Consider the following 23,060-nt stretch of genomic DNA (forward strand, 5'->3'; position numbering starts at 1 on the left):
TAGAACTTCACGAGAACCAACTGTCATCTCCTACCTAAGGCTAGTTTCACACTTGCTTTTTTTTTGCAGCGCGTTTTTCCCGCAAAAAAACGCATTGAAAAAACGCATACAAAAGCATACAACTGCTGCGTTTTTTTCAAGCATTTTTATGAGCATGCATGAAAAAAACGCAGCGTTTTTATGCGTTTGTATGCGTTTTTAGTGCGTTTTTACCGCGTTTGCGTTTTTTTCCAACATTAGGTGGCCCCTCACACTAACCCAAACCATGACTTTACTAACCCTAACCCTGACCCTAACCCTAACCCTCACACTAACCCAAACCATGACTTTACTAACCCTAACCCTCACACTAACCCAAACCATGACTTTACTAACCCTAACCCTCACACTAACCCAAACCATGACTTTACTAACCCTAACCCTCACACTAACCCAAACCATGACTTTACTAACCCTAACCCTAACCCTCACACTAACCCAAACCATGACTTTACTAACCCTAACCCTAACCCTGACCCTAACCCTTAACCAAACCATACTTAACCCTAACCCAAACCCTAACTAACCTTAACCCTGACCCTAACCAAACCATACTTAACCCTGACCCTAACCCTGACCCTAACCCTTAACCAAACCATACTTAACCCTAACCCTAACCCTGACCCTAACCCTTAACCAAACCATACTTAACCCTAACCCCAACCCTAACCCTGACCCTAACCCTAAACCCCCTTAACTAACCCTAACTCTAACCCAAACCCCTAAATTCCATGGTTAACAAAAAAAAACGCATGTGCAAAAAAACGCATACATGAGCATGCCAGTGCGCACATATGCGCATCCATAGGCTATAATGGCCATTTTTAGCGCAAAACGTGCGCATACGTGCGCATGCGCTTTTTTGCAGGGCCAAAAAATGCAACATGCTGCGTCTGGAAAATACAAACGCACACCCCAAAAAAACGCAGCGCATGAAAATCGCATACGTGCGCTTACCAGCGCGCAGGTATGCGCACCCATGTTAAATATAGGGGAAAAAACGCATGCGCACATATGCGTTTTTTTCCAGCGCAAAAAAACGCAAATGTGAAACCAGCCTAAGTAATGGGAAAATCTGTTTTCACTGAAGACAGACTCTACCTGCAAATTTAGAATTTTGAGAGTGAAAGGTCAGTCCAGGAGGAGAAGCAAATGGCTATATCCAATAAGATATATTTTCAAGTACCGTAAACTATGCTCTAGCTTGTTACATGCTGAGAGGGGTTAATCGCCCCTGACAAGGCCAGGTTTACTGTGAACAGGTAAAGAGTTTGGCAGGATGGCTGTCTAAGGCCTCTTTCACACTTCAGTTTTGTCGCGTAAGTCAAAATACGCCAATTTTTGAAAAAAACTGATCCTCCAAAAAAGGGGCGAATCCGTTTTTTTCCCCCCATAGACTTATATTATTGGCGGATCTTGACTGACGGTCGTCCGTAACCCCTGTTTTTTTGATGGATCCGCCAAAATTTTCCTGGCTCCCGGGCGGATGAGATGGACACTGCAACATTTTTTCCTCTTGACGGTCCGCTATTTTCATGTGCGCATGCCCAGAAGCTTTGCTCCGGGATCATTTTTAACCCAGTAATGCCGTTCCGTAATCGTAAAAAAAATCTCTCTCTCTCTCTCTTTTTTTATGCATATTTATCTGTATATATCTGTGTGTGTAGTGCATGTAAATATACACTGCTCAAAAAATAAAGGGAACACTTCAACAACAGAATATAACTCCAAGTAAATGAAACTTCTGTGAAATCAAACTGTCCACTTAGGAAGCAACACTGATTGACAATCAATTTCACATGCTGTTGTGCAAATGGAATAGACAACAGATGGAAATTATTGGCAATTATCAAGACACACACAATAAAGGAGTGGTTCTGCAGGTGGGGACCACAGACCACATCTCAGTACCAATGCTTTCTGGCTGATGTTTTGGTCACTTTTGAATGTTGGTTGTGCTTTCACACTTGTCGTAGCATGAGACGGACTCTACAACCCACACAAGTGGCTCAGGTAGTGCAGCTCATCCAGGATGGCACATCAATGCGAGCTGTGGCAAGAAGGTTTACATGGTAAAATAAATGGTGACTTTCAAAAGTAGAATTCGTCGTAAACAGACAATTAAAAAGAAAATTAAGGGGAGGGAAAAACTAACGTGAAAAATAAACAAACTACAATTTTCTAATCTGGAAGGGGTTAAGATGATGATGTGGGCAACTCTGCGGCTAAACAGGAATATCCACAAATCGTCAAGCCTGTAAATCCTCGCGGCAGCGCACGATCAGGCCGTACGTGGATTGGGTGAAGGTCCCCTCCGCTGCTTGTCCGTGTTAACCGTAATACTATATTACGGCTGTCGGACGTCTCCCAGCCCCAGGACATATACATAGAGGTCTTTTCTGTAGGGATTCATAACTAAACAAGCCAATAAAACACTGCAGGTTATCAGACTTGTTCTCCCCGCTCGCTGTCTGCATGCTCTCGCTGGAAGCAACAGACCCTCAGGAATAATTTCTCCTCCTTGTAGATAGCCATTAGTGATATATTATGTATGTCCGGTGATGCGCGGCATTAATAACTTAATATTAAAGAGACTTTCCTCCTAAATGGAATTTATACATCCACACCGACCGCATCGATATACACAGAAAAGACCGGCAAGTATTTAAAAAAAAATAAAAAATCTTCCATATGCAGAGCATGTCTTACGCCACTACACATTTTAGATAAGTCACTCTTATAGGGCTGTCTCATCACAGACGAGCAATTGCTGTTAAACCCTCGTGCATTTATTATTACTGTGCACCCGCTACTTTTAAAAGTTAACATCAACTTTAAAGGGGTATTCCCATCTTCAAGATCCTATCCCAATATGTAGTAGATGTAATAATAATATTTATTAGAAATTATAAATGTAGTATAGTTCTTCTGATTCGCTATGTCACTTACCCCATGTAAAGGGCATTGCAGCTTAGGTATCCATGGTTATGACCACTCATATAGTGACAGCTGTTAGTGATTGTCACCATGGATACCTAAGCTTCTGCAATGCCCTGGACATGGGGTAAGTGACATAGCGAATCAGAAGAACGATACTAAATTTCTAATAAATATTATTACACCTACTACATATTGGCATAGGATCTTGGAGATGGGAATACCCCTTTAAATGCGCTCAGGGTTATGTAGGAAAAAAAAATAAACCTGTACCCATCTACCGGACTGAGACTGACGCACTCAATACTGTGCTTCCTGTAAGTCTCCTACTGATTAGCGTCACATGACACCTTCCACTGAATGTTGATGCCAGGAGACCAGCCAGGGACACAGTACTGAATATGGAGGAGTGACGTCAGTCCAGTAGGTGAATATATTTTTTAAACTTGTCCTGTGTTTTTTAATTTTTTGTATTATTATTTTTTAAGCCACTCAGAAATCACTAAGGTTTTCAAGTGGTAGACAACCCCTTTAAGGGCTTTTCACCAAAGCGTGGGCGACAACTTGGTAATCATTGGAGGTCTGACTGATGGGACCCTGAGTAGTCTAGAGATCGAGTCTCTGCATCCTCGTCCTGAAGGGAGCGTAGGTGCAGCCTCCACTCCATTCATTGTCTATGTGACTGCTGTTAATAACCGAGCGCTTTACTCGGCAGTCCCATATACAATGAACGGAGCAGAGTCTGCACATGTGCTCCTACCGGAATGGGCCTGTTTTCAGGGTGTCAAAGTCCTAACCTCAGGATTATTGTGGGTTCCACCGATTGGACGTGCTGGGATCAACAAACTATAGATATGGGATATCTTGCTCTTTTGTTGTTAACCCTTTAAGTAGCGTCTGCCAGAGTGAGAGATGCTCTCCACCCCAATTGATGGCAGAGGAGCTCCCAAGTAGGAGACTTCTACCTCCAAGATGTCCATTTGCCCAATCAATTTGGCAATGACGATAATAATTTCTATGTAGTGTATTATATAATTACCATAGATATTGTTATAGTATAATTATTACGGTATATTTATGGGATACTGGCGGCTATCAGAACAATATTTAATCATCATCATCATCATCATCATTATTATTTCTTATTGAGAGTCCATAATAGATGTACATGGTAATTACGTTGATGCCGCGTGGTCCCATACAGCGGGGTCTCGGGTCACCCACATGTCTTGTACGAGTGAATGGCTTTACATCAATAAGCCAGCTGCTTCCTCTTAGGATAAAGGACGCTGTTACTCGGGAGGAGGGGGGCACTTACTTTCATGTAAGCTATATGACTTAAATGAAGTCGTGTTTCGCTTCTTTGCTTTTCAGCGCAGAGGATTTTGTTCTTATGAAATAAGAAATAATGGTGGTACAGTAGGGGGACTTAGCCGGGAAAATGGAAAGCCGCTTTCATGTTTCCACTCCACTTAATTGATATGTTACTAATAAATAGAAAGGAGGCTTATTGTGGGAGTCAAGGGTTTTATGAGTGATATGTGCAAGGATTTTCTTTACTCTACTCGCTTCCTTTTTTTTTTTTTTTTTATATAATAATTTATGGGGTCTTTTTCTTCATATTTTAGTTCTTACAGCAGCCGGTTTTGCTCCTAATTTCTACTTTTACTCACCACTATACGTTATAGCAGTCATTTTTAGCATTAGTGAGGTTATTGTTTAGTCACGGGGATGCATAAGCTTCATGAAAATGCACAGATCCTGCTCTCGCATCCCACCTTTCTCCGGCCTTTGCGTTGACACCATCTCATACAGGGTAAATCCGATGTAAAATGCTAAAAGAACAGGTAAGGTTCTACTTATCATAAGTTTAGAAGTTTGTATCAAAAGGGTCATCTACACATGAAGCCCTCACATGATCAACTGTGTACACTGGAACCCAATGATATATTGAACATTCTAGCTTCTTAACATTCAAAGTGGCATCAGTAAGAAGGTTAGTATTTACTGTTGTGAATTTTAGTAAAAGACTTCATTACTATTTTTGCTTCATTCCCTCCCAAAACACCATACAGCTCATGCTCCTTTAAAAGCTGCTTTGAGCTGCTGCTCAGTCAAGATTCTTATTCTATTTATGAAAAATAAGACTATGGGAAATCCCGTGTGTGAGTCCTGGAGTAAAGAACAGAGAGGATCAGACTGGGAAATTCCAATACTCTGTTTGTGATTAGCATGTGTATCTTGGCTGAGCAGCAGTTGAAAGCAGCTTATAAAGGATAATTAGCCGGCCATGTGAAATAGCACTGCAGCATGATTAGAGAAAGAAGCAAAATTAGGTAATAAAGTCTAGTACTAAAATGTATAAATTTGCAATGTCTGAAGAATAATTAAAAAAATAGGAGGAGTGCAAACCATAATAAAATGTTGTACACCCCTAAGGTACAGTGTCTTTTACTTCCCTAAATGCATTCGTATATTTAGCATGTAATGGAGCAAGCAGAAAATTTGTATCTTCAATGCAGTTAAGAAAGAGTTATCTGGCTAATTTTTATAGAAACGATTTTCCGTCAGGCTAGAAAGTCTAAGCAGATTAATAGAAGCCCTCGTGGCACAACTTTTGTAATATAAGTCTTGGGCTAAGCTGGCCTTTCCTTACCACTGTCATATTACATTAGCTGAGCTGGACGCAACCTCCAAATGACGATGAAATCCGCTGCTCATTGTCTTTCTCTGCTCTCTAATGTCATGCCGTCAGTAGCTGGAGGCTTCCATTTGTCCATCTTTTCCAGCATCCCAATAAATTATTGATTGGATTAGGCATTAATCATCTCTGCTGACTGGCCCCAGCCCTAATGCAATTGTTGCATGTGTCTAATGTGGCCTCGAAATAATCCTGCGCTCAGGGAAATTGTCCGCCTGAAATGGCTGTATAATCAAAAGGTGTAAAGCGGAGAAAAGAGAATAATTGGTGTTGGCTCTTGGCCCTCACCAGGTTCCACCGATGCCAAATTCTCTATTTTTGCCTTTTATTCCCTGGTGGAACAGGACCAAGAGTAAAGCTTTTAGCTTTTGACAAATACAATGCCTAAAAATATCCCCTTTCATTCCTATAATTAGAAATCCTTTTTTATACACTGATCTAAAGAACTGATTAACAAAAGTCTACAAGAGAACTGGGACTTGGACATTTGTTTATGTCTAATTTTAGCCCCCAAAAAGTCCACAGGTTAAAAATTTGCCTTCAAAATCGCACCTTTCTTCCATAAAAAAAAATAAGGCCAATTTTTAATGTCATTTATCAAAAAGCTATTTTTTTTTATTATTATTTTTTAAATGGTGCAATTTTAATGTATGACTGGTCAGACCAGACGTAAACTGCAAGGTAGGCCATTGTTAACAATGCGCCATGCCTAAACTTGGGCAGGAATTATGGTACATTGCTGCTGCCATTTAAAAGAATTGTGCATAAATCAGGAGCACAAATAAATTTGCAAATCTTTGTATTGTATCTTATCAGACATATATGCTTCTTTCTCCTCTCATGAGCCGCTTCTTCTCTCCTCTGCTTCCTGACCTCATAATTTCTTCTGAAAATGGCAAAAATCCATCCTGCTTAAGGCTAGTTTCACATTAGCGTTTGGAGGTGCGGCGGATGCTTGCTGTGAAGCTCCGCCCCCTGACGCGCCTCCTCCGGTCAGCTTTGCTTATGGGCGCATGCCGCTGCATGCGGCCTGCGTACCCTATCTTTAGCATTGGGTACGCAGGCCGTGCGCAGGTATGCATTTGCCGGCGCATGCGTCCTTTTGAAGGTGCGGCGACCTGTGCCAAGCGTAACTTGTTGCATTTTGGTGCGGCCGCCACACCGTCAAAAGGACGCATGCACTGGCAAAAGCATACCTGTGCACGGCCTGCGTACCCAATGCGAAAGATAGGGTACGCAGGTCGCATGCAACGGCATGCGCCCATAAGCAAAGCTGACCGGAGGCGCGGCAGGAGGCGGAGCTTCACAGTGAGTGTCCGCTGCACCGCCAAACGCTAATGTGAAACTAGCCTAAGACAAAAACATATTGATCACTTTACAGCTGCGTACTGAAGTCTATAGAGAAGGGAGAAGCAGAGTAAGGCCGGGATCACACATGCGAGGAATACGGCCGAGTCTCGCATGGTAATACCCGGCACTGCTGTCAGCACACGGGAGCAGAGCGTGCAGCTCCATTTATTTCTATGCAGCCGCACGCTCTGCTCCGGAGTGCCGGCGCCAGAGCTTGGTTTTAACCTGCGAGACTCGGCCGTATCTTGCTGTGTGTGATCCCGGCCTAAGAGAGAGGCAGGGAAGCTCAGAGATCCTTACTGTGGCTTTTTTAGAAGTGTTATATCTCACCCCCAGAGCAGGATACGCAGCTACTCTGCTCTGTAATGTGCTGTATGCTAATGTTGCTTCTCAACAAGTGTTACATAGAGAGAGGAGATCTTAAGTCGCTCACATCTGTGTGTCCTCCTGTGTATAGGAGAAATCATAGCAGCTACTCTCTGCCCACTAGCTCTGAGAGAACAGAAAATAAGTGACAGTCTTCAGAAGGAAACCTGGTGAAAAATGCAGTATAGAAGTCACACACTGGCCAGACATAGTGATATTCCTCATATATCCATACAACAGCCTATTCAGAACACTTACCTGAAACGACAGGGACTGTCGTCTGCTTGGGCAACCCCTTCTCAGACCTCACGCTTGGTTTTGATAAACTAAAAAAGTCTATACTCCCCTTCCGTGATGACGCCGTTCTCTCTCTCGTGTAGTTGTATGACACATGACCCCGGCGCCCAGTATGCACTGGCGTCACTGTCCCCACCTTCAGACAGATTGAACAGGAAGTCAGAGATCAGCTGCAGAACGGACTTCCTCTTCATGTTCAATTTGTCCGAAGGACAGTGACGTCAGCACTGATTGGCGCCGGCATCACGTGTCACAACAACCGCATGGGAGCACCGGGGAGAGCGATTGCCGACACCGCGGGACGGCTCCTGCACAGGAGGTGTGTCTATGCTTTTTTGTCTTATTGGGGTCAAGCGTGGGGACAACTTCTGTAACTGATTAGGCACCTCCAGTATTGTACGCCTCGATGAAGACTGTAGTATTGTGGATCCAGTGAAACACAAGTCACTTGTTATTCCAGCACCACACCACATGCCTTCCTTATCGCTGCAAACAAGATTCATGTTCTATAGAAACTGAAGGGAAGACTGCAGAGAAAAAAGGAAAAGAATTCCTGCCAGATTAATTCTAATTCTCCAACCTGTCATCTCCAAGTAAGACCCGCAGTCTGCTCTATTTGTCATCGGGGCATACTGTATACTCAACCATGACAGCTGCTTACCTCTAATTATACTAAACTATACAGGATTGTTCTCCCTATATTGTTATATCAGACTGTGACTAATTACTTAACAGACCAATAACCCAGAAAAAATCATTCCATTTTTTTTTTTAATTTCCAAAATTTTCTGTAAATTTGCTGCAGCGTCTCATGTATTGGAGATTGATGGGGGCTGAATGTCGAATGGATTATGGTAATCAAAATGAATTCCTTATTCTGTTAGCAGAAGATTACTAGCATTGTCTCTTACAGTTCTGGATAGTAATACATCCTGAGTAAGTCCTGACTTCTGCCATTTTTGATTCATTCGTTTACTGGATTTATTTCTAATTCAGACGTCAGTTCAGTGGTGCACATTTGTTAGGGACCCGTCCTGACGTGCACACACTGTAGGCTATTACTAGCCATAAATACCTTGATGTCGGCAGTCGCATGACGCGGGCGCCAGAGACTTCCGGGTTCCTCCTAGCCGTGAATGTAGTGACTCCTTCCCAGTCTCACACCTATTGGCTACTTACCACTTTTATACCCCTCTAGTTAACTTGAACGTCACCCCTGATGAAGGACTTGCTCCGAAACGCGCGTCGGGGTGAGCGCCGCACTTGAACCAGGGACCACTATAAGGTAACCAACCATTGCTGTTCATCCACATATCCTTTTCATACATTATTATCCTTGAATACTCTGTCATATAATATTATTGCCACATATTAACTTCTGGAGATGTGTGCACAGTTATCTACCATATACTGAAACATTTTTTCCCTCATATAACATATGGTAGCCTTCACAGGATTATTGTATCTTTGCACAATACCAGTATGTGTGAATGGATCTCATTCAGGTTATTTACTGTCTGATGTGACTGGTGTTTACATCTGTTACCTTACATCTGTTCTGTGGTCCCCTTTAAATTATCCTGTATATCTTTATATATATTTCTTTGCTTTTTCCACCTTTTTTATCTTGAATTATTGTTTTTACTCGTGCGGGCACTCTGTTGCACACAGTGCCAATAGTATTTTTGTCCCATATTCTACTTTTTTGATCCGTGTTCAGTGTTCTCCTCTGGGTTATCATTAGCCATAAATATGGCAATGACACCTCGTACATACTGTCACAATTCTCTTGCATACTGCAGCAGGAATTTTTGTTACCGTAATCCTTTTTTTTTTTTCTTTTTCAATGTCTTTGTAATTACACCAATGTCCGAGGAGTTATTTTTTTCAGGCACCCTTTTTTATTACAGTATATGCACGCCATTTTTTTTTTTGTTTTACAAAGGTTTTCATGATGTTTTTTTTTAATGAAATTTTTGGCATGGGTTCATTTGAAAAAGAATGTGTCTGTTGTACACGTCACATTTTTTCCATGTGATTGTTCATGTACATTAGAAAAATCTGCAGTGTCATAGCTTTTAAGGTTGAATGTAGGCAGAAGTCCATCAAATTCAACCCATACCCTAACATGTTAATTCAGAGGAAGGCAAAAAATACCATGAGACAGATTCTAATTGCTCCAAATTAGAGGAAAAATTCCTTCCCAACTTCACATAAAGAAATCTGACTAGTTCCTTGGATCCACGTCCCATCATATTTTTTTTTTTTAAAAAAGCATCCACGCCTCCTTGTACTTTTTAGTGAATTAGCTATTACACTATGATGTGACAGAGAAGAGAGTTCTATTGTCTCAATGCTCCAACAATAAGGAATCTGTAGTCTCGTTGCTCATGCAGTAAAAAAATCTATAGTCTCACTGCTCATACAGTAAAGAATCTATAGTCTCAGTGCTCTTACAGTAAAGATTGTATAGTCTCACTTCTCTTACAGTAAAGAATCTATAGTCTCATTGCTCATACAGTAAAGAATTTATAGTCTCACTGCTCATACAGTGAAGAATCTATAGTCTCGGTGCTCTTACAGTAAAGAATGTATAGTCTCACTGCTCTTACAGTAAAGAATCTATAGTCTCACTGCTCTTACAGTAAAGAATGTATAGTCTCACTGCTCTTACAGTAAAGAATCTATAGTCTCAGTGCTCATACAGTAAAGAATCTATAGTCTCACTGCTCTTACAGTAAAGAATGTATAGTTTCACTGCTCTTACAGTAAAGAATCTATAGTCTCAGTGCTCCTACAGTAAATAATCTATAGTTTCCCTGCTCTTACAGAAAATAATCTACAGTTTCAGTGCTCTTACAATAAATAATTTATAGTCTCAGTGCTCTTTCAGTAAAGAATCCATAGTGTCAGTGCTCTTACAGTAGAGCCTATAGTTTCACTGCTCATACCATAAAGAATGTTTAGTCTCACTGCTCTTACAGTAAAGAATCTATAGTCCCAGTGCTCATACAGTAAGGAATCTATAGTCTCACTGCTCTTACAGGAAAATAATATTCAGTCTCAGTGCTCTTACAGTAAAGAATCCATAGTTTCACTGCTCATACAGTAAAGAATCTATAGTCTCACTTCTCTTACAGTAAAGAATCTATAGTCTCACTGCTCTTACAGTAAAGAATCCATAGTCTCATTGCTCTTACAGTAAAGAATCTATAGTCTCACTGCTCTTACAGTAAAGAATCCATAGTCTCCCTGCTCTTACAGTAAAAAATCCACTGTGCTCGCACAATAAAGAATTGCCTCAATGATGATAATTAAATCTTTCTCTCTCACCCATGACAGCACTACTGAGAGAGGGGATCCGCCCTTCAGGGACAGGAACCTACTGATCAAAAGGGCGGTACCTCTCCTCCACCTCCAGTTGGGTTCCTGTCCCTGACAGGGGACCCACAGTATGGTACCTTTCGTGTGTCCAGGATCCGGGGCCGGCCTGACCGGTGATGGCAGCGGGGAGCCCCTGCCTCGGGAAGGTGCGGTGCCCAAAGCCGCCACTGCTGGGGCCGATGCGGGCTGCCGGGTGAGCGGGCGGGAGAGACGCCGGAGCTGCCGCTCCGGAGAGGAAGTCAGGGCTCGCGGGGACCTGACAAACATGCCGGCGTCGCCGAGGTACAAAGGTGTACCAAGATGGCGTCCGCCCCGGAAGTAGAAGCCGGCTTCCGGGTCCCAAGAATCGGCGCATGCGCAGGAGCGCTTTCCCGGGGACCGCGGTGCAGGATGGGAGCGGTGACGTCACAGCCGGGAAATCTAAAATGGTTGCTGCACAAGCGCTCCTGGCTGGAAGCGATCCTGAACATCGGGGATAGCGACCAGCAACAGGAGCAGCAAGCAAGGCAGCAGCAGCACCACTACCACCACCATCGTAAAAAGGAACGCGGTACGGATGGTCGTTCCAGTAGTCACTCCACGCAGCGTAGCACGTCAGCTGCAAGGAGCAAATCGCCACCAGGAGAGCAGCCTATTCAGGACCTGACTCCATTTCCCGAATCGGTACCTGCAGCCGCATACTTTTGGGTGAGTGATCTTCATGAATGTCACCATTGTATTAAAAATCCATTTCCCTTACTAGGGAAAGAAGAAGGGGAAAAAGAACAGGGAGTGCCCCACTTGTGCTAGGCCCCTACCTGTTTCTTGGGAGAAAAAACTCTTAAGTCATGTACAAAAGAAATCCTCTGTCAGGAAACTCCGGATTTCGCCTCTGACCTAAGAGCCGCAATAAAATCGGAGGTTCAGAGTGCCCTTACATCCCTTAAGCATAGGGACAAATCAAAAAAGACACAATAGTGACTTCCCAGTCGGATTCCTTGACGTCGGGAGAAATGTCAAAAACCTCAGATTCCGGTTCCTCATCCTCAGACGAGGAAACAGAGGGGCGTCACTGCTTCCCCCTAGACGAGGTAGACAAACTAGTGAAAGCGGTAAGGTCTACCATGGGGGTGCTGGACCCTAGGCCCGATAAAACAGTCCAGGACATAATGTTCGGGGGCTTGGCCAGAAAAAGCGGAGTGTGTTCCTGCTTAATGAAAATGTGCGGGGTCTAATCAAAAAAGAATGGGATAAACCGGACAGGAAAAATACCACGGTCCCTTCCCTTAAAAGGAAGTATCCCTTTGAGGAAGAGGCATCTAAATCTTGGGATAAAGCCCCGAAGCTCGATGTAGCTGTCGCGAAGGCCTCAAAGAAATTCGCCCTCCCCTTTGGGGACATGGGCACCCTCAGGGATCCCCTAGATAAAAAGGCAGATACCTTTCTTAAAGGGGCATGGGAATCAAGCTGGAGGTAACCTCAGGTCAGCCATAGCAGCAACAAGTACTTCGAGAGCCCTAATGGTTTGGGTGGACCAACTAGAAAAGCAACTAAGAGAAGGGACGCCAAGGGATAAAACCCTAGACTCTATCCCAGTAATAAGGGGAGCGGCTGCCTTCTTAGCGGACTCATCGGCAGACTCAGTCCGGTTATCGTCCAAAGCAGCAGCACTCTCAAATGCAGTACGTAGAACACTATGGCTTAAAAGCTGGCCGGGGGAACTACAGACCAAGATGAAACTGTGTTCAATCCCCTGTGAAGGAAAATTCCTTTTTGGGGAGACGTTAGATGACATCCTCCAGAAAGCGAGGTAAGATGAAAGGGTTCCCAAATTTAGAGCCTGCGGCATTTAAGAGGCCCTTTCGGAATGGAAAGTTTTTTCAGAGGAGACCACCGAGAGAGCAAAAGTGGGATTACAAGAGAAGGGATAGAGGGTTCCTCTTCGGCAACTCGTCCTGAGACAAAAAGCCCTCTAGGTGACAATTTGCTCAGGGTGGAGGGAAGGTTAAACCTTTTTCTCCCAGCCTGGAAAAGAATCTCAAACAACCCATGGATAGTAAAGCTAATCCAGGAGGGCCTAAGGATAGACTTTCTCTCCCTCCCGCCTCAAAAGTATGTAATGACTCCGCTAAGATCCAATATGCAAGAGCAGGAAGCCATAGAAAACGAAGTCCTAAGCTTGGTAGAGAAAGGAGTCCTCCAGGAGGTTCCCCTGCAGGAAAGGGGCAGGGGGTTTTTACTCCCCTCTTTTCCTGGTGACCAAGCCAGACGGCATGGTTCGGACGATTATAAATTTAAAAAAATTAAACAAATACGTCAGAAATCAAAGCTTCAAAATGGAGTCAATCAGGTCCACCACCAAAAACTTTTCCGAACTGCTTCTTGACGGTGTTAGTTCTCAGCGACGCCTATTATCACGTCCCCATTCACAAAAACTCCAGGAAATATCTCAGGTTAGCCGTCTCGATAAAGGGCGAGATAAGAGAACTCCAGTACAGAGCCTTGCCATTCGGAATATCTGTAGCTCCACGGGTATTTACCAAAATAGTGGCAGAGATGATGGCCCATATAACGGAGCAAGACATAATAATAATCCCGTATCTGGACTATTTTTTAATAGCAAGCAGCTTAGCTCAAAAATGCTGGGAACAGAGGGACAGGGTGATGGACACTCTGCGGGGCTTGGGCTGGCTCCTAAATCTAAAAAAAATCAAGATTGGAGTCCAGCAGAGTACAGGAATTCTTGGGTCTAACATTGGACTCAAACATTCAAGAGTGCCGCCTCCCCGACCGCAAGAAGGAGAAAATCGCTCAAATTGTAACAAGAGCCATCCAAAATCCCTCCATGACATTAAGAAAAGCGATGTCACGACTAGGTTCTCTCTCCGCCTGCCTGCCAGCAGTCCAATGGGCTTAGTTACACACGAGAGATCTACAGTGGGATGTACTAGCCAACCAGTCCGCAGTAGGGGGACACGTAGAGGGTCGTATTACCCTTAATTCAAAAACTACTCATTCCCTAGCCTGGTGGGGAAGCCAAGACAACCTTTTCCAAAGGGATCTCCTGGGTAACAAAAATAACACACATAGTTACCACAGACGCCAGTCCCACGGGGTGGGGAGCACATATGAACAACGAAGTGGCCCAGGGTGCGTGGGGAGTTCAAGAATTAGAAGCCTCCTCGAACCAGTAAGAGCTCTTAGCAGTGGGCTACGCATTAACACACTTCTTACCCCTGCTTCGGGGTCATCACGTCCGCATATTTTCGGACAATCGAGTCACAATAGCATATATAAATCATCAGGGGGAACCAGGTCCCGAGCCCTAATGGACACATCCTCCAGAGTCCTCAAGTTAGAGGCAAACCTGCTATCTGTCAGCACTACACATTCGGGGCACGGAGAATCAAAGGGCAGACTTTCTGAGTCGCACCCAGTTACGACAAGGGGAATGGGTCCTAAAGCGGTCCGTTTTTCGGCAGATTGTAAAAATGTGGGGGGCCCCGGACATAGATCTGTTCGCCGACTTCAGAAACAAAAAAGTGGAAACTTTCTGCTCCATAGACCCCAGGGGGAATCCTCTAGCTCTGGATGCCTTCATACTCCCATGGACATAGGGCCTAACATATGCCTTTCCCCCGATCATGCTGATCCCAGCAGTGCTAAGAAAAGTCAGGGAGGATGGTGCAAGAATGATTTTAATAGCCCCCTTCTGGCCCAAAAGAACCTGGTTCTCCTGGCAAAGAATACTCTCGGTAACCGACCCATGGATCCTACTGGATCTCCCGGACCTGCTATCGCAGGGCCCAGTGTTGCACCCTCAGGCAAGGAGGCTCCATTTAACAGCATGGAATTTGAGAGGGCACTGATGAGAGACAGAGGGTTTTCAGAGAACCTGATAACCACATTACAAAAAAGTAGGAAACCGGTTGCGATGAGAGCCTACGGGAGAACGTGGAAAAAATTCTTATCCACTTCGGGGGTTAAGGTTCAGGACGGGGTTCACATTGATAAAATCCTAGAATTTCTACAAAAGGGCCTAGAACAGGGTCTAGCGGTCAACACATTAAAGGTACAAGTAGCGGCTTTGGGCTCCCTTTATAACCATGATGTGGCAGGTAATCCTTGGGTGGCAAGATTTATTAAGGCCGTATCCAGATCCAGGCCGATAGCTAATCAAAGATTACCATCATGGGTCCTAAATCTTGTACTATCCACACTAACAGGCCCTCCATTCGAACCTATTCACTCAGCATCCCTAAGAATCCTGTCGTTAAAAAAAGTGCTTATTTTGGCGCTAACATCAGCTTGCAGAGTGAGCGATATGCAAGCTTTATCAGTAGGGCCACCTTTCACAAAGATTCTAGATGATAGGGTCATTTTAAAGCCTGACCCGGCCTATCTACCGAAAGTGTCATCACGCTTCCATAGGTCCCAAGAGGTTGTCCTTCCTTCATTCTGCCCAAATCCTAAAAATCAGGGAGAAGAAAAATTCCACGCCTTAGACGTGAAGAGGTGCCTAGTGCGGTATCTAGAGGCCACCAAAAAATATAGGAAGGAAGGCTCTCTCTTTGTGTGTTTTCAGGGACCTCGGAAGGGACTCAAAGCATCTAAGAGTACCCTAGCAAGGTGGATAAGGGATGCGATTGCCCTGGCATATTCATCCAGTGGAAATACCATCCCGGAAGGGTTGAGAGCCCATTCCACAAGAGCGATGGCGACCTCATGGGCTGAAAGATCTGAGGTATCGATAGAACAAATCTGTAAAGCGGCCACCTGGTCATCACCTTCAAACTTTTTCAGACACTATCGATTAGATCTAGGCTCTACGTCTGACCTGACCTTCGGGAGAAGGGTCCTTCAGGCGGTGGTCCCTCCCTAAGCTACCAATCTCTGTAATTCTCTCCGTGGTGCTGTCATGGGTGAGAGAGAATAGCTTAGTTTCTCACCGGTAACGGTGTTTCTCGGAACCCATGACAGCACCTGCTTATTCCCGTCCCCTTCACGAGTGTGGTGAGCACGTTTTTTTGGTTGTAGAGTGTTTAAGTTTAGGCACGGTGCTTCTGATAATAAGCAATATTATAATGTTGTGCATACACTCACTGGCCACTTTATTAGGTACACCATGCTAGTAAGGGGTTGGACCCCCTTTTGCCTTCAGAACTGCCTCAATTCTTCGTGGCAGAGATTCAACAAGGTGCTGGAAGCATTCCTCAGAGATTTTGGACCATATTGACATGTTGGCATCACACAGTTGGCGCAGATTTGTCGGCTGCACATCCCTGATGCGAATCTCCCGTTCCACCACATCCCAAAGATGCTCTATTGGATTGAGATCTGGTGACTGAGGAGGCCATTTGAGTACAGTAAACTCATTGTCATGTTCAAGAAACCAATCTGAGATGATTCGAGCTTTATGACATGGCGCATTATCCTGCTGAAAGTAGCCATCAGATGTTGGGTACATTGTGGTCATAAAGGGATGGACATGGTCAGCAACAATACTCAGGTAGGCTGTGGCGTTGCAACGATGCTCAATTGGTACCAAGGGGCCCAAAGAGTGCCCAGAAAAAATTCCCCACACCATGACACCACCACCACCAGCCTGAACCGTTGATACAAGGCAGGATGGATCCATGCTTTCATGTTGTTTACGCCAAATTCTGACCCTACCATCCGAATGTCGCAGCAGAAATCGAGACTCATCAGACCAGGCAACGTTTTTCCAATCTTCTACTGTCCAATTTCGATGAGCTTGTGCAAATTGTAGCCTCAGTTTCCTGTTCTTAGCTGAGAGGAGTGGTACCCAGTGTGGTCTTCTGCTGCTGTAGCCCATCTGCCTCAAAGTTCGACGCACTGTGCGTTCAGAGATGCTCTTCTGCCTACCTTGGTTGTAACGGGTGGCAATTTGAGTCACTGTTGCCTTTCTATCAGCTCGAACCAGTCTGCCCATTCTCCTCTGACCTCTGGCATCAACATGGCATTTCCGGCCACAGAACTGCCGCTCACTGGATTTTTTTTCTTTTTCGGACCATTCTCTGTAAACCCTAGAGATGGTTGTGCGTGAAAATCCCAGTAGATCAGCAGTTTCTGAAATTCTCAGACCAGCCCTTCTGGCACCAACAATCATGCCACGTTCAAAGGCACTCAAATCACCTTTCTTCCCCATACTGATGCTCGGTTTGAACTGCAGGAGATTGTCTTGACCATGTCTACATGCCTAAATGCACTGAGTTGCCGCCATGTGATTGGCTGATTAGAAATTAAGTCTTAACACACAGTTGGACAGGTGTACCTAATAAAGTGGCCAGTGAGTGTATATTTCTGTTGTCTAACTAACCTGAAGACCCTCTGATGCTCTGTAACCAACTGGAGGTGGAGGAGAGGTACTGCCCTTTTTATCTGTAGGTTCCTGTCCCTGAAGGGCGGATCCCCTCTCTCCGTGGTGCTGTCATGGGTTCCGAGAAACACCGTTATCGGTGAGTAACTAAGTTATTTTTTCCTCTAGACGTAGAGGATGTCCCCTTGTCACTGTTGCAGGCCTAGGTGTAAAAAGATCATGTTAGTTATTTGATGCATTTTTGATGCTTGTAAGTTGTAGTAAAATGTGTGCTTTTGCCATGTTTTTTATGTTTTTTCTTTTCATTTTTTGTCGAGTTGCATATCCCCTTTAAGGCTATGTCATTTCTTTTTACATTGAATTGTTATGACAAGATTCGGTAAAAACTACTTTTAGTGATTACTAAATACAAAGCAAATCTCCAGAATAATAACTTTATAAACCTAAATGGCATTATAATTGCTAAAAACACTAATCAGCTCTGCCGTTCCCAGCAGATAATTTGTGGGCCGCAAGCTGTGATTTAGTGGGAAGCGGAAAAAAAGCCTCTGTCAAAACAACAGTGCACGTGAAAATCATTTTCTGCAACATTTACAATTGATGACATACAGTAGATTTCTATCATCAGTAATCGCTCACCAGCGATTTGGGTTCCAACTGATAATGTGCGTATTGTCAGCACCGTAGAGCCATGCACGGTAATTGTCATCTTATCAGCAGCGCCAGACACGTGAGAGTAAAGCCAAAATTAACGGTCCACTGAACGTCACGTTGCGTGAAATGTGCAGCGCTCTCTACTGCAGTTGTTACATGGAGAGGTACTGTAGATGACTTTTTGACACTGACCCATGTGCAGGATGGCCCTGACACATGGCTTCACAATGTTGACTCTACCAAGTTGATGAACTTGCTAGCGCCAACCGATTGTAGTCCTAGAAGTCTGGTATACCAGATCAGGAGTGGACAAAAAAGTGTGTCAGACCCACTTGCTCGTGGGTAGCTGTTAAAAGTTTGGGTTTCCGGAACATCAGTTTCAAAATTACCAACCAAACGTTAAAACAGTCACAATTGATGGTTGACACGGGACTCGTGACAGTGCTCATCTTTCCTTTTCCGGTCAATCATTCTTCATTCCAGATGTCCCAAACAGTCTGAAAGGGGCGTCATTTGAGAAAATAACTTTGCTGAAAGTACAGAAATTGGGATGCAGAGGATTGGGGTAAAGTTATTGTCTCTGGTAAAGCCCCCGTCAAACTGTTTAGGACTTTTTTTTTTTTAGGTTTTATTGTTTTTAATTCTTTAGGAATTTAATAAAATGGAGGAGGCCACATCTGGAGGCGCAACCAAATGAAAATTACAGCTAAGTTAATACAACCGGTACAATAAATGGTCATATGTAGAGAGAAGGCAAACAAATAAGTCATAAAAGAACAACCGTCGTGCATCATCTCGTCTTTTTATTTTAAAACGTAACTAAAAGGAAAAAGCCAGTAGGCTGGAATATTTTTTGGCTCCAAATTATTTCCACCCCCTATCATGTGCATGACAGCGCTGGAAACACCGATACTAAACGGCAGTAAAATCATTACTGCCGGTCAGACAGCTGCGGTTCCCAGTTCACGGGGAGAATTTCACTGTGGTGAATTTGAACTGCGGTGAACTTGCCTCTGCACCGTGTGACTTTTTCTCACTGTGCTAACGGTGAGCTCACCGACGTCACCGCATTTTATTGGCCTGGCTGGAGACACAGTCTCAGTGACCGGCGGTAACCTCAGTGACATCACCGCTGGTCACTAAGGCTGCGCTCATTCCCCAGTGGTTCTCATCCTGGACGGTCACATCTTGGCACCGTCCACTTTGAAAACTGTTTATCCCCCAAACATGGATTACGGCATAGAACATAACGATGGACAGGTCAGGGATATGGTTGTTTTCTTATTTTTGTTTTATTACAGGAGATGAGGGATTCAATGGAATTAGGCGTTAGGTGAGTATAACTGTGTTGTAGATAAAAAAAAGTTAAAGTTTGTTTTGCTTTATTTCAAACTAGCTGAAGAGCCCGGCGCTGCCCGGGCATAGTAACTAACTGTGGTTAGTTATAACAAATTATAATTATCCTCCATCCCATAGTCCCGTGCCCGTATACCCATAATAATAATAATAATAATAATAATTTTTATTTATATAGCGCCAACATATTCCGCAGCACTTTACAATTAAGCGGGGACATGTACAGACAATAAATTCAATGCAAGTTAAGACAATTCAGTGACATTAGGAGTGAGGTACCCATCATTCATATCCTCCATCCCATAGGCCCATGCCCATATACCCATCATATATATCCTCCATCCCATAGTCCCATGCCCATATACCCACCATATAAATCCTCCATCCCATAGTCCCATGCCCATATACCCATCATACATATTCGCCATCCCATAGTCGAGTGCCCATATACCCATCACACATCCTTCATCTCATAGTCCCATGCCCATATACCCACCATATAAATCCTCCATCCCATAGTCCCGTGCCCATATACCCATCATACATATTCGCCATCCCTTAGTCGAATGCCCATATACCCATCACACATCCTTCATCTCATAGTCCCATGCCCATATACCCACCATACAAGTCCTCCATCCCATAGTCCCGTGCCCATATACCCGTCATACATATCGTCCATCCCATAGTCCCGTGCCCATATACCCATCATACATATCCGCCATCCCATAGGCCCGTGCCCATATACCCGTCATAGATATCCTCCATCCCATACTCCAGTGCCCATATACCCATCACACATCCTCCATTCCAGTCAACCATTATGATGACATAATGAGCGGCGGGGCTTGCAGCCTATGATGACATCAGCGTCGGCATGGCAACCATTTTGACATCATAATGAGGGGCGGGGCTTGATACGCACACACTTTCCCCAGTATGCAAATAGGGGCATTATGACATCATAATGAGGGGCGGGGCTTGACACGCACACACTTTTTCCACATTATGTAGATGGGGGCAAAATTGTTTGGTGAATTGGAACGCGCGGGGTTAAAATTTCGCCTCACAACATAGCTTAGGACGCTCTCGGGGTCCAGACGTGTGACTGTGCCAAATTTTGTGGCTGTAGCTGCGACGGTGCGGATGCCTATCCCGGACATACACACATACATACACACTTTGAGCTTTATATATTAGATAAAGAACTTTATTCTGGCTGTGTCTTTATTTACATGTAACTATAGGATTAGTAATGAATGGATGTCTGTCCATTATTAATCCATGGGCTTGATGTCACCGAACAATATAAAGGTGACATGAACCCCAAAAATATGAACCCCACTTGCCCACCACTACAGGGCAAGTGGGAAGAGCCGGCCAAAGCTATTTTTAGGCTGGTGGGACCAATATCCATGGCCCCATACAATCCTGAGAATACTGCAGCTGAGGGTTGCAGCCCCCAGCTGTAAGTTTTGCCTGGTTGGTTATAGAAAATACAGGGGAACCTTTTTTTTAAAAAAAAAATTAATAGTTATTAGTGGCAGCAGGCATCGGCTGGTGGGAGCAGTAGTCCCATCCGCCGACATCAGTGACCAGAGGTAAACTTTATACCTCCGATCACAGCTGGGAACCGCGGCTGTCTGACCGACGGTGATGATTTCACCGCCGATCAGAAATGGTGTTTGCCGCGCTGTCATGCACATGACAGCATGACAAATACCTGGTGTTTGGGGGGCCAACCCCGAACAGTAACACGGATTTCCTGATGAAGTCCATGTTTGGTGTCCATGCCTGAACAATAGGTGTTCGGTACGGATGCTGAACCTTACTGTTCGGGTTCCCCCATCTCTATTCTTAGCCATAACCAGTAAAAATTGATGGAGTGCCCACTCCCATGCACACTTTGATGTATAGGCTATGAGAAAGTAAAAACATAGGAGACAGCAATCGTAGAAGTCAATATTGACCCATGAAGGTCTTGCTATGTGACGTATGATGTAGATACAAACAAGAATCTTCTCCAAAAGGAAAAAGCCTACAATTGCCGAGAGCGGTATTATGCATCCATTTGCAGAAGGCTGTTCAGGGGTTCTTGCCCCTCATCAGTGCATTGTCAGATATTGGTTGGATGAGTAAGAGACCTTCAATGGACTTTCAACTTAAAGAGACAACCAAGCTACGGTAGGGAGATTTAACCACTTATGTTATCTATCTAAGGCCTATCACCCAGTGATCCTTTCGCCTACGTGGTCTGATGAGGGGCAAGAACCCCTCAGCAACCTTCTGCAAATGGAGGTTTTTTTCTTTTCTGCTTTGGCTGTATATCCTAAATTATATGGGAAATCTCATTAAAGGGTCCATGAAGACTTCTAAAATTGTAACCTTGAAAAAACGCTAGAGACCCTAGGGTGTTCCCTTCCTCTGCGTCCCAGTATATCTCATTCTACACAAACACTTGTAGCATTCTCTATTGTATGCCATATTATGGGGCTCGATGGAGGGATAATGTGCAGCGGAGATCAACAGCACTGCAGCCTGTCACTGAGCTCAGCAGCTCGTGCCGTCTACATCGGCCACCAGCGTGACATCACTGCTACAGCCTATGCACAGTCATTGGAGATACAGCGCTGGACCTGGGGAGGGTGACTACCAGCTAATTTTATCAGAGCAACCATGAGGTTTTTTTTAACTGGAGTGACATGGTGAGTAAATTGTAGAATTGTAGGCATTCCCTGGTCATTCACAGAAGGAAAAAGGCTTGTACCACCATAAACTCATAAATCCTCATGAACTCCATTGACTAGGTCACATCCAAAATAATGACTCATTGATTTTCCATCAAGTTCACCTGTATATTTTAATATTTTTAATTTTTTTTCTGAAGCAGTTTTAGAAGAGGTTTTTTTTTTTCTGGAGAGTCCTTTCCAGCCTCCTGATTGGACAGTGCCTACTTTGGAGACGTTTCCATCAGGATCCACTTCAAAGAAGCGACATGTGTTTGTTTGTTTTTCCCGACAGATGTTTTTAAAAACCTCTTCAGGATTAAAAAAAAATATATATATGTATCATAAACAAATAGGTAGAGTTTTCGAGGAGGATTTTAGAAAAGGCTCTTTTCAAAAGAACCCAGTGTGAACATTGCTCCAGGTCATCAGGCCTATAAACTGCATCGCTGGCATGCACCTTTGCCAGAGATGTTACTCCAGTCACTGATTGGAGTACATTTCTGGTGTAAGTTTTGCCACCAAAGTGGAGTAAATTTTGAAGAATTTCCTCCTGCCTCGTCCTGCATGCTTTGGCGTATCTGGTTAGGACTGGCATGAAAACTCCTAAAGTCACAAAAGTTTTACATAACTTTTGCATTATTCAAAAAGTTTTTTTTTTACTCCAGAAATCTTGTGAAAACATCTTTGATGAATCAAGACCTTAGTTTGAGAAGGTGAGCTATTATTAGGAGGAGTCTTAAAGGCATCAGTTCATTAGTGATGAGGGCTTTCATTTTGATCTCTTGACAAGTCTTGTAGCACATTTATCACACAACTGTGACAACTTTAGGGGGTCTCCCCACCAACAATGTGAAGGATATCTGAAAGAAGAGATGTGGTAGGAGAGTCACTGCTCAGAGTCTATAGCATATAGCAAGTCCTTGGAAAA

At 44.0% G+C, this 23,060-nt stretch overlaps 1 protein-coding gene across 3 annotated transcripts in view; it reads left to right on the forward strand.

Moving 5' to 3' along the window:
* The window catches only part of MRE11 (MRE11 homolog, double strand break repair nuclease), a 296,568-nt gene that overhangs the window by 243,140 nt on the left and 30,368 nt on the right, over nt 1-23,060 (forward strand). The window contains exon 19 of one of the 3 annotated variants that reach the window (XM_073582977.1): nt 8,889-8,961. The exons of the other annotated variants lie outside the window; for them this stretch is intronic. Coding sequence (XP_073439078.1) covers nt 8,889-8,892 — 4 coding nt within the window. The 3' untranslated portion in view covers nt 8,893-8,961. Of the gene's footprint in view, nt 1-8,888; nt 8,962-23,060 lie in introns of those variants that run through there. 3 annotated transcript variants of the gene reach the window in all.

The sequence above is a fragment of the Dendrobates tinctorius genome, unplaced genomic scaffold (assembly GCF_039654945.1).
Source record: "Dendrobates tinctorius isolate UK_male_01 unplaced genomic scaffold, ASM3965494v1 ptg000075l, whole genome shotgun sequence".
Classification (NCBI taxonomy): domain Eukaryota; kingdom Metazoa; phylum Chordata; class Amphibia; order Anura; family Dendrobatidae; genus Dendrobates; species Dendrobates tinctorius.